The sequence below is a fragment of the Myotis yumanensis genome, unplaced genomic scaffold (genome assembly GCF_028538775.1).
Source record: "Myotis yumanensis isolate MYYU_CA2020_CCGP unplaced genomic scaffold, mMyoYum1.0.hap1 SCAF_2, whole genome shotgun sequence".
Taxonomy (NCBI): domain Eukaryota; kingdom Metazoa; phylum Chordata; class Mammalia; order Chiroptera; family Vespertilionidae; genus Myotis; species Myotis yumanensis.
Window position 1 is genome coordinate 23,548,885 of NW_027223753.1, and position 16,277 is coordinate 23,565,161.

General features: G+C 48.5%; 1 protein-coding gene across 2 annotated transcripts; it reads right to left on the reverse strand.

The window, feature by feature from the left end:
• Positions 1-6,156: 6,156 nt before the first annotated feature.
• TRAPPC3 (trafficking protein particle complex subunit 3) lies at positions 6,157-15,365 on the reverse strand. Of its 2 annotated transcripts, none has more exons than XM_070404728.1 (5): positions 15,217-15,365; positions 9,273-9,370; positions 8,932-9,031; positions 7,340-7,522; positions 6,157-6,874 (listed from the first exon to the last, which is right to left on the reverse strand). In XM_070404728.1, the coding sequence occupies exons 1-5, from the start codon at positions 15,256-15,258 to the stop codon at positions 6,755-6,757; spliced, it is 543 nt and encodes a 180-aa protein (XP_070260829.1). In that variant the 5' UTR covers positions 15,259-15,365; the 3' UTR covers positions 6,157-6,754. The 2 variants fall into 2 exon arrangements, with proteins under 2 accessions (XP_070260829.1, XP_070260830.1); XM_070404729.1 differs by having other exon boundaries at positions 15,281-15,356.
• Between the last annotated feature and the right edge of the window lie 912 nt (positions 15,366-16,277).

Consider the following 16,277-nt stretch of genomic DNA (forward strand, 5'->3'; position numbering starts at 1 on the left):
AACTTATTTCATAGTAATTTTTGAACAAAGGGGCTCTGCATTTTCATTTTGCCCGGAGCCCCATAAATTATGTAGCTGGCCCCAGTGGAGGCCCGCATTGCCCACACACCCCTCCCTCTCTGGGCCCTCCGCACTCCATTCTCACACTCAATAAAAACTAAGTGGGGATCTACTTTGTGCTGAAAACTAGTGCTAGATACTTGGGGATTCGGTGATGAACAACACAGACAAGGCCCTGATTCCCCCCAACTGCCACCTGCACACACTCAGACACTCATATATTCACAGTTTTACAAGACAGCTCCCCTAATAATAGTCATAGTAACAACCAATTAAGGAATACTCAGCCCATGCCAGGAAGTATACATACTTCATCTTGTTTCAGCCTCACAACAGACAGCCAGGTAGACATGATGATCCCCATTTTCCAGATGGAAAAACGGAGGTTTTGAGTTCAAATCCGTTGTCCAGGGTCACATAACCAATCAGCAGCACAGCGAGGACCTGCTCTGGTCTCTCTCATTTTCAACTTCTCCTCTCCTCCCCCACCACACACATATTGCGTTCAGCACAATGGATTGAAGCTGCCAGCATTTCCATGTCCCCGGCCCCCAGCACAGGGCTACATTTTTTATTAAAGGAAAGAATTCAGATACAGACATACTTCCCAAGAAACATAAGGAAAGAGACACACACTGAAACACAAAAAATATGTCTGGTACACAGAGTATACTGGATGAGAGGTGTCCAGTTCTGGACTATTTGGATTCAGGTCCTGACTCTACTATGTAGTAGGTGTGTTTCTGTTTTCTTATCTGCAGAATGAGAATAGTGACAGGGTTGTTGTGAATACTATGAGAAATGCAGGTGAAGTGTTATACTAGCCGTGGCGCAGTCACTCTTCCATAAATGTTAGCCGTTGCCATGAATAGCATTTGGGCGCACTCACACGTGTTCTCAAGCCCATCACACCATCTTCCCAGCCCACTCCCAGCTTGGCTCGGTCCTAGATACCCTCATGGCTGACGGTCCAGGCCCCAGAGCCGGGAGGGCAGAGCAGCCGCTTCTCCCAGCATCCTTCATCCTCCAGGGCTTTACCTGGGCCCGCTCCTGTGCGTGGAGGGGGAGCAGGAGGGTCTGGGCATGTGATGCTCCTCACCAGCTCTGGGTCTATCAGAGAAGGCTTCCTGGAGGAGGCCTCCACCCAAGCCGGTTGAGCCAGGCTGAGGCAGGAGGGTGTTGCCCTGTGCCTTGGCTCCCTCCACTGTTCCTCACAACACCCACCCCCCAACCTCCGAGGCAGCGCCCTCTCTCCACCCCCTTCCCCACAGTAGAAACTTTCCTCTCCTCCTGCCAGAAGCGTAAATTGCCCCCAGGAATGCACTGCATCCCACAGCTCCCCTGGCAGTGGCCGGCTGCAGTCCTGGGGTCAGGCCTGGCCCTACATCAAAGGCTAGGGATCCATAACAGCGAGGCTCCTCGCCTGCTGCCACCCTCCCCCGCCTCCCACCGGCCCTCTGGCTTCCAGGGAACAGCACATGGTAGCACTTAAGCTCTGGGAGAACAGGGAGGATGCTTTTCCTGCACCCCTACCCCCCCAAACCATCCACAATGAACTACTTGTTAGGAGACTATTTTAATTTTACTTAATGTAATTTCTGCTCCTGGGCCTCTGTTGCACCTCCTTCTCAGACCTGGATGCCCAGTACAAATGTGAGGAGGCCAATCCACCAGGGAAAGGCATAACCCGAGTATGGAAATATCCCTGGTGGGAGCCAGGCTGTTGCTCTGGTCTCCACTCAGGAGGTAGGGGGTTAGTTAGGGGAGGGCTCGGAGCTAGCTTGTGCAACTCAGCAGTTAGCCTGAGAGTCTGGGGTGTGTATGGGGGCCACAGACTTCTTTCCAATGCCCTGGGCGTAGTAGGCAAACCCTCAGCCTGGCAACCCTCTGAGCTTTGCATTCAGGTCCAGTGGGCATGACTGAAGGAAGGGGGCGCTTCCTGGCTCAGACCAGCTTCTGAGATTTGCTCCATCAGGTGCATGCATCTTCTAGCAAATTCTGAAAACCAGGGGTCCAATGGTCACTTTCTGGAACAGTAAGTGGTGATCTGGAGACCCCTGGTGGCCAAAGGCTACAGAACAAGGCCTTTCCTTAGAGGTCTGCCCAGCCATTGTCAAGCCCAGCAGGACCCCTCCAGCCCCAGAACTCCGCTGTGACCAGGCTCTTTGGGAACCCTCCGTAGTCAATCCTCCCATGTAGCCAGGCACACCTGCCCCATCTTGCATGCCAGGACATCAAGGGGAATGGGAATCGCCCAGCCTGCGGTCAGGGGAGGGTCCCAGCCGCACGTCACAGCAAAGCACAGGGATATGGAATCTACGCTAGTTAACTCAGGGGTGGGGGGACCAGCAGTATGTTTGGCTCATCTGGGAAAGATGACGAGGTGATGTTCCGAATAGCTCTTTCCTTTCCCTCACACAACTGCACATCACACTGTGGGGCTGGAGCTGGGAAAGGCACTAAGGGGCTTTGTTTCCACAGCTTGCAGACCCGGTAAGGTTGCCCAAGATTAACTCTGGGAAAGGAAATATCCAAAACCTCACGCCATACAAACGGCTGCTGGAAAGTAAGTTGTGGTACTGGGAGGGGAGGAAGGAGGAGGAAGGGCGAGGGCCCCCCTGGAGAGGGGAAAGGGTGGTGCAGCTCACTTTTCTTGGCAGGGTCTGGACACCGCACAACGCTTTCCATGTCTGGGTCCCAGCCTTCATTTCCTTCACCTCTCCTTCATTCACTCAAAACCTAGTGCAACTGGACCCAGCCTTATACTGCGTTCTAAGAATACAGTTGGTCAAAATGAGGTGCCTGCCCTGGGCCCCAAATTGTACCTGGAAGGGGAAGTACAGACTTAGAGAAGGGTGGGATCCCAGAGAGAACATGAGCTCCCCCCTATACTTGGAGACACAAAAGTGACCTTTCCTACTCCTGGCCTGGTGGCTCAGTCAGTTGGAGCATCACCCCATCCACCAAAAGGTTGTGGGTTCAATTCCTGATCAAGGCACATACCTAGGTTGTGGGTTTGATCCCTGCTCAGGGTGCATACAGGAGGCAGCCAATTGATGTTTCTCTCTCTCCCTTCCTCTCTCTAAAATCAATGGAAACATATCCTTAGGCCAGTGGTCAGCAAACCACGGCTTGCGAGCCACATGTGGCTCTTTGGCCCCTTGAGTGTGGCTCTTCCACAAAATACCACGTGCGGGTGCACACGTACAGTGCGATTGAAACTTTGTGGCCCAAACAACATAAGCCAATGAACAAAAACAGATGTAGAGACAGAGAAGCATCGATCAAGATGCTCAAAACTCAGAGGGAAGGCAGGGGAGGGTGGGGGTGAGGGGGAAAGATCAACCAAAGGACTTGTATGCATGCATATAAGCATAAGTGATGGATGTGGACAACAGGGGGTGAGGGTGAGGGCAGGATTGGGGGGATGAGGGGACATTGGAGGGATAAGGACACATTTATAATATCTTATTCAATAAAGGGGAAAAAATCCTAACAAATGAATAAATTTAAAAAAAAACAACAACTTTGTGGCCCATGTGCAGAAGTCAGTTTTCGGCCTGGGCGAGTCTATTTTGAAGAAGTGGAGTTAGAAGAAGTGGGGGGTGTCGGTCAGTCGGGCGACAGGAGACATGGCACAGGCAGGCCGCGGGATACGCAGCGCAGGAGAGGTACATTGTTTTGAGGTACGTTCACTGAGGTCGACCCCTTCTAGCTCTCCCATCCACACTCATCTATCTGAAACAAGTATACAAGACGAGTGTGGATGGGAGGGTTGGAAGGGGTCGACCTCAGCGAACGTACCTCAATCAGATTGAGGACGTTTTTAGCTAAGGCCAGCTTAGGAGTACCCTAATTAAGTTAATAACAATGTACCTACCTATATAGTTTAAGTTTAAAAAATCTGGCTCTCAAAATAAATTTCAATTGTTGTACTGTTGATATTTGGCTCTGTTGACTAATGAGTTTGCTGACCACTGCCTTAGGAGAAGATTTAAAAAAAAAAAGTGAGCCCAGTTAGTGTGGGTCAGTGGTTGAACGTTGACCTATGAACCAGGATGTTCATAGGGCATATGCCTGGGTTGTGGGCTCCATCCTCAGTAGCGGGCATGCAGGAGGCAGCCAATCAATGATTCTAACTGATGTTTCTCTCTCTCTCCCTCCCTCTCCCTTCCCCTTGAAAGCACTTTTTAAAATTTATAAAATAGCCAAAGCCGTTTTGGCTCAGTGGATAGAGCAGGGGTGGGCAAACTTTTTGACTCGAGGGCCACAATGGGTTCTAAAACTGGACCGGAGGGCCGGAACAAAAGCATGGATGGAGTGTTTGTGTGAACTAATATAAATTCAAAGTAAACATCATTACATAAAAGGGTACAGTCTTTTTTTTTTTTTAGTTTTATTCATTTCAAACGGGCCGGATCCGGCCCGCGGGCCGTAGTTTGCCCACGGCTGGGATAGAGTGTTGGCCTATGGACTGAAGGGGCCCCATTCGATTCTGGTCAAAGGCACATGCCTAGGTTGTGGGCTCAATTGCCAGTAGGGGGCGTGTAGGAGGCAGCCAATCAATTATTATCTCTCATCATTGATGTTTCTCTCTCTCCCTTCCTCTCTGAAATCAATCCTATATAATAGAGGTAATATGCAAATTGACCCTCATGCCATAACGCCATCACAAGATGGTTGCACCCACAGCGGAGGCAAGGTTCCCGTAACGAGCGATCAGCAGGGACCTGAGGCTGCGTAGCGCCAGGCCGGGGGGGGGAGGGGGCGGGAGGGAGGGGACCTCAGGACGCGCCCCCCGCCCCGGCGCCAAGCTGGGGAACCTGAGGCTGCGCCCCCATCCTGGCACCAGTCCAGGGGACCTCAGGCCACACCCCCCACCTGGCAGGGCTTGACAAGGAACCTCAGGCCACCCACCCGGCCCGGGCTGGGGAACCTGAGGGTGCGCCGGGGGACCTGAGGCTGCACCCCCCCCACCTGGCAGGGCTTGACAGGGTTGAGGCCGGCCAGGTCTGGATCTCGCCCAATGGGGGTGGGACTGGCCAGGTCTGGGTCTCATACGATTTTGAGGAGCAGGCGGGTGGGTGGGGACTTGACTCTGGGTCCTGCAGCATGCCCCAGACTGACAGGAGGAAGATTTTTATATACATTTTACTAATTGTCTTTCATCTCTGACACTTCTATTATAAAGGGCAAATAGCAATATTAAAATATTTCCTCTAATTAATTCCCTTTTAATATGCACAAATTTCGTACACCGGGCCACTAGTAAAAAATAAAAATACTATTTTTTGAAGTGAGCTGGAAGAGGCAGGTCATGTGCAAACTGCCTCTCTTCCTGGTGTCCCAGAACCCTGGTCCTAACCTACAACCAAGACACTCTTCAAGCACAATGCATCATTACCACGCCTCATCTCAGGCCTGTCTACTAACCTTGGGGAAGGCCCAAGGGCCCAGTTCCCCAGACCCCAACAACCTGAGTATCTAAACCTTGAGGCCTTAGATATTGCCAAGAAAAGTGCTACCAAACAAGGCCTGACAACTCTGATCCCCCAAGCCCTTTGAAAGCTATCCTAGGCTCTGTAAGGCTAGGAGAGGAAGCCACAGGCCTGCTCTCCTCCTCCCACGCTGCTATCATTAAGAACGTAGGTTTTGGAGTTTGGCTGGGGCTTTGAACCCTATCATCTCCACTTACTAGCTGTCCGACCTTGAGCAACTTGTGGCCTCCCCTCTACAAATGGAAATTACTGTGAACTAGATAATGGATAGAGAGTTCAGTGCAGTCTGACACACGGGAAGCATACAACAAATGGTACCCAACACCAGGGTTTACATGGTCTTTTTAAGCCAAAATCCCGAATTGGTGGCCAAGAGCCCAGGGTATGTCTGGGAGAACGGTCTGCTTCTATATTTTACTACAGAGTAAACCCAAACATGACTCTGAAGGGGCCTGGTTTGCTCCCAGGTTTCCCAGGCTCTCTGGTCTATCAGGAACAGATAAAATCAAGGCAGGGCCCAGGAACTCAGCTGGTCTCTTCGCCCATTGTAACAAAATTCCCAGGGCTGAGCAGAAAGAAAACAGGACAGGGTTGGAACTTCACTCAAGAATGTGTCTTTATTGCAGAATTTGTAAGAAAAAAGGACGAACCCTCTGTAAAAAGAGGAGATGTTGCCTCCAAACAGCAGGGAGGAATGAGACCTGGGTGGCTTCCCAGAAGTCAGTGTTTCCAGCATGACGGGCTCCCCTCTCCTGGCGGCACTAGATGTGTCACACCACCGCTAGCAGCTCCCTCCCACCCTCCCCGCCCCACCACCCTGGGTCCCCCACAGCCAGGTTCCAATGGCTTTCTGAAGGCCCAGGGATAGATGTGCCAGGCCTGCCTATTAAGGGGTCAAAGTGGGTTTTGCTTCAGAAATTCAAACAGGAATGTAAAATGGTTGAGCTCTTTCTAGTCCAACTACTGGTGACTACATCCACCCCTTTGAAGGGAAAGGGAGCAAAGGATTTCCCTCCCGAATGTACACACTTGTGGGGTAAATGAACTATATCACAGTCTAGCAGGAGAATGGAAACAAGGATAGAATATATAACATCCGTGTTCAACAGTCACTGAGTTCTAGAGGGCAGAGGGAGCACTGAGGCTTTCAGATCCCAGCCAGTGCTCCTGCTGGCAGCTCTACGTCCTGGGGACGGTCATTCCTCTCCAACTGGGAGATTGTCCTCAATCCGCCTGATGAACCTCATCCGGATTTCTGTCACGCCATCTCCTTTCAGGGCGTCCTGGACAAACTTGGCCTCCACAGCCATCTGGACCTGGGGGACAGTGGGGAAATGAAGGGTGACTGCCTAGCCACAGCCTCAGGGAGCCTCTGGGGATAGGGCTATTACTGGCTCATCCACAGCAGCCAAAATAGGGGGCTGGTTTCCACAGGACAAGGCTGTCAATTCCAATGTTCTCCTGTAGAAGGCAGTGGCCCTGGCCCATAAGGAGACTTAGCAAAGAACACACCAAGTGAGACTGTCACCAAATAAGCCAACCTGGGAATGGACGTTCTGGGCTCTGGGTGCTGACAGCCCCGTCTCAGTCTAGCAGGGAGGATCGTCACCATGTAGAGACGTCCAGCGTGTACCTTATACTCAGCAGCATCACCATCCCAGGCAGCGAAGTACCAGGTGAGCCAAAGGCCTTTCTTCTCTCCCTCTCCCTCTTATTCATTCAAGCATTTATCAGGCCCCTACCACATTCAGGTGTCCCAGAAGGTAAAGAGCTGTACTCACCATCTCCAAAGCTCCCCGCAACACCCCACACAAGAGATTGGAATAAATAAGGGATGAGTGGCTATCAGGAAGTTCTACAAAGTCCACCAAGGGGTTATTTTCCATAATGAGGGAGAATTCGTCACCAGCTGGGCTCCAATTGGTGATGCTTGGAGTGATGCCCAAGTACATCTTGAACGCCACCTGTCAGGGGACACACAAGAGTACCATGGGAAGAGCAGTAGGGGCTGCACATAGGAAGGCGATGGGCTGGCAAAGGGGAACTAAGTGACTCAGGAACAAAGCTGTGGCTCTGCAAGACATTGAAGCTTCAGGCATTCAGGGCAAAAAAAGGCATCTGTGCACAATTCCACACTCCTCTCTTTCAAGGTATCATATAGTCAGGCAACAACTTGCTGTGCAGCTGCACTTTGTAGCGGAAGGAAGCACTGGCCTTCTGATTAGGGTGCCTGCCCTGAACCAGCATCTGAGTGCACAGAGGCCCCAACCCACCGCCCTGTCCTCTGTGTCTGAGCCCTTCTTTTTGAATGGGAATACAGGTCACTGGGGCAGAATTACTCTGAAGAGCGCCTTCCCTCTATCTACCCTCCTAATTCCAAACCCTCACGAAACTCTCCACTGTCGACCCTCTCTTGGATTTGGGCAAGATAACTGACACTACAATTCTATAGGTGTTTTATCGCTTATTATTAATCCTACTAGAGGCCTGGGTCCCGCCAGCATTGGGGCTGGGCCGGCAGCGGGGAGGAGCTTTGGGAGATCAGCCGGCCCCACCCCCAATGGGGGAGCAATCGGGGATGGGGCCAGCTGCGGGGAGGGGCCAAGGGAGGTTGGAAGGGGCCAATCTGGCCAGTTGGCTATCATAGTGACCAGTTGTTCTGTCATTCAGGTCACCTGGCTTTTATATAGAGAAATATTATGTAATACTAATATTATTAATAGCAAACATTTACTATACGTACTACATTAAGTGCATTCATTTTTCCATTTACTCCTTACAACAACCTTGTGAGGAAACTCTTATTTTCTTCATTTTAAAGATGAGGTAACTGGTAATTAAAGAGGTTAAAGTAAGTTACTTAAGAACTAATGAATATTGGAGCCAAAATATGAAGCCAGGTGTGTGTATATTCTTTTTTTTTATATATATATATTTTTATTGATTTCAGAGAGGAAGGGAGAGGGAGAGAGATAGAAACATCTATGATGAGAATCACTGATCAGCTGCCTCCTACATGCCCCCTGGGCATCTGCCCTGACTGGGAATTGAACCTTGACCTCCTGGCTCATAAGTTGATGTTCAACCCTTGAGCCGCACCAGCCAGGCCAGGTGTGTCTGTATTTCTAATTGCCATGCTACTCTGCTACATCTTCACACCTGACTCTGATTTCAGTGGGGCTTTAATACATAGGGATCATCCCAACTACTCTTCCTTTTTCATAATCTGTGCTATTCCCAAGCCACCAGGAGGGTTTCTTTGGCCCAAACAGCTGCCTAACTAATCTTTTGGAATGCTAAGGGTCTCTCTAAGGGAGACAAAGAGTGGTCAGCTGTGCCTCCCAAAGGCAATCCTTCCACCCAGGATAATGACCTTGGCGATGACATCTGCAGTTTCCCGAAAGTCGTGGCACTTCCCCACATTTGACCGTGCCAAGAAATCTTCAATAAGTCGAACTCCAATGTTATAGCCCCTGGGAAGGAAACAAGAGAACAGACTATATTAGAGAATCTGAGTGCTATATATCTGTATATGAGGCTGTTGGTGGTAAAAGGAAAATGGAGGTAATTCCAAAACATCCCAATAAATGAGCTCAGTGGAAACCAAAATGTTGGTTATAAGAGTGACCACCCTGTTCTGGATGCCAAAGGACCACGTAGGTTCATGTTCTAGGGAGCCCCATTCTTGCTGCTCCCACAGAGGAGCTCACTCACATTTTGTCCAGCTGCTTATTCACATCTTCGTCATTTTCATAGTCCTTGCATAGCTGGGTGACCAGAGCCCCATAGGTCAGGGTGAAGAGCTCAGAGCTCTAAAAGAGATTCAAAACACAGTCAGGACATACAAAAGAGAAAGTTTGGTGAGAGTCTGGATGGGCCTCAATGCAACTGTCAGGATTCAAAGGAAGGTCATTGTGTCTGGTGGGAGGGAACATCCTCCCCTGTGGAGGGGCCAAGGGATCTGGCTGGCCATGGTCAACGTGGCAGGGCTGCAGCCAGACCCACTATAAAACAGGCTGTAAGAGGCACTTTCCAACACACCGAGGTCGGCTTCTGCACATCCAGAACCCCACTACAGCTACCAGGCCTAAGCTCCAGTCACCGGAATCCGGTGTGCGGGCAGTAGTCATTCCCTAGCTCCTGTGAAAGGCAAACCCAAGCAGACATTTACAAATTACCCTCTGTGGGTTGGCAAATGTGACCGAGGGACTCCCCACTCCCAAGGCCCCACCCAGGAACAGCAGAGGACCCAAGGAGCCCTCTCCATGGGGAAGAAGGAAGTCTAAGATGAAGTCCATCGCATGACGATAGCCCTCTTCTAAGGCTTGGGAAAATAATGTCCCCTGTCACACACAGCTAGAATGCTTCCAGGAAAGGGGATAATTCTGAAAGGAACACATTCTGTTGTGTATCTGGACTGGATCCTATTATAATCACAGTTAAAAATCACAGAAACTCTTTCTCAGATAAAGAATCCTGTCACCTTCCTACCAAAAAATAGAGAGATGTGGAAGGTAAAAAGAAGTGCAACAGGGGAGGGGCCAATGGGGGGAGAGAGGGGGACATCTGTAACACTTTCAACAATAAAGATAAATTTAAAAATAAATAAATAAATAAATAAATAAATAAAAGAAGTACAAAACCAAAGACTAATAAAAGATAGAATGAAAGCAGCAAGTTGGGGGAAAGGCATTATCAGAATTAAACAAAGTGAGATACATGTTAACAGTATATTTGGACCAATAGATTCACATAGATACGAGGCTAAAAAAATAAGACTGCCACTCAACCACTCCCTTCTGAAGGGAGGCTTGTCAAACTGGGAGCAGAGCATCGTTTTGTCTTTAAGTATTCTGGGGAATAAAGTCCAACTCAAGTTAAGACCCAGGCTCTCAGGACCCAGTGCTCCTCACCTCGTCCCCATGGCAAGAATAATATATGAACGCCTTTTGCTTACATACTGTATTCTATTTTTCATCACCTCATTTTCCACTCCACAATAACTCTGTAAAGCAGAGAGGGCAGGAATTAATCTCATTTTAGAGATGAGAAAACTGAGACTCAGAATGGTTAAGGACAAACATTCATTATTGACAAAAGTAATTTTGGAGGACAAAAACCAAGAGCTTCTAAACCACTGTTCATTCTATACACTGTCCCCCAAAACTGCAATATTAATAACCCCCCTAAAACAAAACAAAACATTTAGCTGCACTAGGAAGTCAAAGAGCATCAGTTTCAGAACTAGGAAGTTCTTTGAACTCAACTAAAACAGCCAGATCAGGGTATCTCCAAGAGACCTTTTACCAACTATGGCAATTCAAGAGAAGCTATTGAGGAGAATGATTTTTTTAGGCAGGTTAAGGTTTGGCACTAGAATGACTTGGGCATGAATGGATGGAGACAATCCAGCAGTAACCAGTCCACAGAATTGGCATCGCTGCATTAAGTCAAGAGAGCTTTCCTTCCATTATTAATGAGCCCTTGGACAGAAACTCCAAGAGCCTCAGCCCACCAGGATGCCAAGTAACAAGCATATCATGATGTTATCAAGCTCCTTACAGATTCAACAGCCCCCAATTTACTGATGAGAAAAATCAAGGTCCTAGACAGATCAGTGCGCGGTCACAGAATCAACGTTCCTGGGATGTGGGAATGGGATCCCTGACCCAAGCTCTCTGCACCCTCTGATTTGCAGGTCTGTCTCCACCTCCCATTGTGAACCAAGCCTATTTGCAACATAAATATGTAACTTAAAGGTCTTCATACTTTAAAAATAGGAATGGGACTGTGGTATAGAAGAGTCATTCAATGTTTACTATGTACCAGGCACTATGTAATTGGAGAGAGACAGATAATGAACCGAATAAATAAAATATATGGTTTGCCAGATAGTGATAAGTACTGTGGAGGAAACCGAGCAAAAAGGAGATTAGTGGGTATTTATGTTCCTGCCAATTTTATTTTATTTATTTTTTGTTCATGTCAATTTTAAATAGGGTAGACAGAGAAGGCCTCATTAAAATGACATAAAAGAACAGGAGGAAGTAAGGATAAGCCATAAAGATAATATCCTGGTGAAAAGTCCTGGGAAAGTGTAAAGGCCCTCAGGTGAGAGCATGCTTGCCATGTCTGAGAAACAGGTAGGAGACTAGTGTGATGAGAGAGTGAACAGCCCTGGCCGGTGTGGTTCAGTTGGTTGGGCACTGGCTGTCCTGTGCACTTTAGGGTTGCCAGTTTGATTCCCAGTCAGGGCATATGCCCAGGTTGCAGACTCTAGTAGGGGGCATGCAGGAGGCAGCCAATCGATGTTGCACTACCATATCAATGTCTCTCTCCCTCTCCCTTCCTCTCTCTGAAAACCAGTACTTTTTTTTTTTTTTTAAGAAAAAAGTGAACAAAGAGAACTGTGGAGGAAGTAAGAGAAATATAGAGGAGTTTGCAGAGTCTGAAGACCTGGGTTTTCAGTCCTGTGACCCTTGTAACAAAAGATTCCACAGGACCTTAAAGGTCAGCTATTCAACCAGTTCAATTTCTTCCCTGATCATAAGCACCACATTCTCCCTCCCAACAGAAATATGAATCTCTTCTGCAACACTTCTACTTTACAATTGCTTTATATTCAATAATAATGGTCATTAACATTTATAAAACTTTACTTATCCCCATTTTACAGGTAACAGGTTAAGTAACTAAGACTCAGTTTTCTTCTTCTTTTTTTTGTTTTGTTTTGTTAATCCTCACCCGAGGATATTTTTCCCATTAATTTTTTAATGGCAGGACTCAGAATTTCAGAGCGTGGAAGTGACGGAGGGAGAGGGGGAGAGAGAAAGAGACATTGATCAGTCATGTCCTGCAGGTACCCCGACCAGGGCCAGGGATGAACCTGCAACCCAGGTACGTGCCCTTGACTGGGAATTGAACCCACGACCCTTTGGTGCACAAGACCACGCTCCAACCAACCGAGCCACACTGGCCAGGGCTGAGATGCAGTCTTCTTATAGTTGAGCACTGTCTCATTACAACTTATGTGACCCTAATCCACTCCTTAATATCTCTGAATTTCAGGTTTTCCCATCTGTACAATGATGACAATACTGTCTGCCCTTCAAGGTTACTGTGAGATTCCAATAAAATGCTTGCATAGCGCCCGGGGCATAGTATGAACTCAAGTAGATATTAGATATTTTTAGATAGTAGATAGTTTTATTCTTAAACTGGTTCTCTGTGGTGTGGTGTCAGAGAGCACCCTGAATTAGGCTCAAAAAGGAGATCTTGATCCACATAAAGAACTTTGTAGTGCCCTGACAGGTTTGGCTCAGTGGAGAGTGTCAGCCTGCGGACTGAAGGGTCCTGGGTTCGATTCCGGTCAAGGGCATGTGCCTTGGTTGCGGGCACATCCCCAGTAGGAGGTGTGCAGGAGGCAGCTGATCGATGTTTCTCTCTCATGGATGCTTCTAACTCTCTATCCCTCTCCCTTCCTCTCTGTAAAAAAATCAATAAAATTTTTTTTTTTAAAAAAGAACTTTATAGCAATCAATAAGGCGAGTAGAAAGAATACTGGGTTGTAGTCAGAAGACCTCCTTCTGGGTCTGAGCTTGCCACTTACTAGATGTGAGACTTTAAGTCAGTCACTTCACGAAACCTCAATCTTCTCACACAGAAACAGTAACAGGAGAATGTGTCATGCTAGTCACAGGATTGTTAGGAGGATCTAATGAGATAATGGACTTGAAGATGCTTTCTTTGCAGACCAACAAACCATAGGAGTGGTTTCAGAGCCAGTGTGATCTCCAAGTACTTCAGGTAAAACCTGAGCAGAGTAAGCTAAGTCAAGCCCTACACTCAGGTGAGCTCGTGCACTTGATAGTTTTCAGAAGGTTTTTACTTAGCACCCCCCAAAAAACACCAAATCTCCTTAAAGGGGGCTGATTTTTGGAGCTAATGCTAAAAGGGTCACACTTACTATTTTTGTCAAGAGAAGTAATCTAGTGTGACTGCCCCCAGCAGCTGGAGAAGGAAGGTCAGTAACAGGACAGAGTCCACCTCTCTTCCTCTCCAGACTCCTGTCATGGAGGTTCTGAGTGCTGCTGTTAAGTAGTAATTCACCTGAGCAGCTGGGGTTGGGTTACTAGCAACACAACACAAAAGAAGGGCAGGCCTGATTGTCCACGAGATTCAAGAACCAAACACTATGCAGACACATAAAGGCTAATATCTTTACTAATAAAATGCTAGCTGACATTTACTGAGTGTCAACTATTTTCTTCTTTTTAAAAAAATACTTTTTTTTTTTTTTTTTTTTAGAGAGAGAGAGAAAAGGAGGGAGCGGAAGATAGAGAAACATTGATGTGAGAGTGAAACATGGGTCAGCTGCCTCTTGCATGCCCCCCACCAGGGATCAAGCCTGCAACCTGGGCATGTGCCCTGACTCGGAATTGAACCATCCTGGGACATCGCTTTGCATGCATTATCTACCTCAATTAATTCTCAGAACATCCTTATGATATAGATACTAATATTACCTTTTAAAATTTATTTTAAAGCCGGTGAAACTGTTATTTAGGACAATGAATAAACTTGCCCAAGGTCACACAAGTAAGCAGGGAAGTCAGGACTCAATCCTAGACAGTACTATACTCCTATGTTGGTATTTTTCTGACTCTCTCATAGATTATGTGCCTCTCGAATTAAGGACTAGGACTGCATCTCTGCATTTCCCCCAACACCTAGCACAGAGCTTTCCATAAAGCTGGGACTCAAGAAAAGTTTGCTGGACAAATGGCTGTTACTGTTTGCACAAACGAAAAGCAGAGCTCTAGTTACTTGGGCAAATTAAACCATGAAGTCTTGAAAGGTTTAAGTGGGAACACAGCAATTAGAAGACTGGTGATTGCAGCAGATTGGGCTGACAGGGAAGACCTCTGCTGGAGGTGGGGACGCCCCAAGCAGAGAGGAAAGGAGCATGTGAAAACCAGGTGGCTACAAAGAGGATCATGTGACAAGCCCCAAGTAGGTACCAGTAGGAACTGAATGAGAGGACACACCAAACCCTCCTGCCATTCATTCAATAAATGCAGACGGCCTAGTGCCAGGCATCCTTCAGTTACCGAGAATGGAGCAGTGAACAAAAATTCCTACTCTCACGGAGGTTATATATTCATGGGGGAGACTGAAAATATACAACTAAATATATAATTTATAACGAAATATTTAACACAAAGTAAAGAAAAACAGTAAAGTAACAGAACTGCTTCCATCTGAGAGGATTACTTCGCGGATTAAGTGAGATGATATACGGAAAGTGGCTGGCCCAGGGCCTAACACACGGGGTAATAGGTGCCCACGACTGTTCTTACCGTCGCTGCTGTTGGCCTAGCGCACAGTTGCTCTAAGCACACAGTTGCTCTGCTGCTCGCAGGCGGGGGGGAGGAGTCTCTGAGCCACTCCAGCGGCCCTCCAACCGGCCCCGGGCCCGGGCCGCCCCCGGAGGGACGCTCCCCTCTCAGCCCACCAACCTGCGCCTCCTGCCTCCAGCGGAACCACCTCCTCCCGGAGCTCAAAGGAGGACCCTTTCCCAACTGCGCTCCACGCCGGACCCCTTCCCCAGAACGCCTCCATTCTGCCCCGCCCGCCGAAGTCACACGCTCCAAGTTACCATTTTCTTGCTCTCAGTGCCACGGTTCGCCTGCCTCGACATGGTGCCGGAAGCCCCAACCCACCTCGCCACAGGCCCACTCAGCGACCTCTGCTAACAACGTTCAACCCAGCCGCGGCCCCTCAGCCTTCCGGACTGAAACGCACCGACTCATTGCGCCTGCGCGGCCTGCCGCGAGGCACCACGGGACTCGTGGTCCGGCCGTCGAGGGTAACTGCCCCCTCCCTCCCATAAACGTCGGACTACAGCACCCAACAGCCCCGCTGGCAGCACCGCCCCTTAGTTCAGCTGGACTACAACTCCCAGAGTACTCCGCGCGCGGTTAATTTGCAGAGCCTGTCTTCCCCTAGACTGCATACAGGCCACGGGGTGGCGTCCGCACCTTACGGTAATTCTGTATCAACCACATACTTCCCCCCTCCTCCCCACACCCCCGCCCCCACTTAGAAATGCTCCGCAAATTCCTCTCTCGCCGGGTTTGGTCTCTGGTACGGAAAGTCCCTTTTTTCAACTAGCTTCTTAGGCTGTTGCTGCAATTCAGAGCTAGAAGATCCCAGGATGTCCCAAAAAACTAGCAATGGCTCACATGCAAATCTCTCTCCTTCACTACAAAAATATTTAATGACCACCTACTATGTGTCAAACATTCTGCTAGTGGCTTTCTCTTCAAACTGCCATCGGTCCCCAAACTCCAAACGCAGCCAGCATCTGCATCCTACCACCTGTACCCTGTGATGGACTATCCAGTGTATTCCATAAAGTTCAGGTCACATTCTTCTGGCTCCCTCCCTAGAACAACTGCCTGGCTTCCAGAAAAGATCACCAGTGTTGGTGGCAAGCCACTCTGGGTTATGATTCCAGTTTTGCCATTTTAGGCAAGTTACTGGATCTCTCTCAGTTGTTATGAAGACTGGTGAGCGGCGTATACAGAGCACTGGGACACAAAGTGTGTATTCCCTTTCTTCTCGCCACTATCAAAAATAAATAAACGGCCCAAGAAACAGGTCCCAGAAACACCAGGGGAATGTGTTGGCCACACCCACATCCATCACCAAGGGGAA

Excerpts from the sequence above, each read along its gene's own strand:
- TRAPPC3 (XM_070404728.1), bottom strand. The coding sequence starts at position 15,258 with ATGTCGAGGCAGGCGAACCGTGGCACTGAGAGCAAGAAAATG. Across the intron at positions 7,523-8,931 it reads CTGCAGATGTCATCGCCAAG|GTGGCGTTCAAGATGTACTT; the intron begins GTCATTATCCTG and ends GTCCCCTGACAG. Across the intron at positions 6,875-7,339 it reads TGCGGGGAGCTTTGGAGATG|GTCCAGATGGCTGTGGAGGC; the intron begins GTGAGTACAGCT and ends ACTGTCCCCCAG.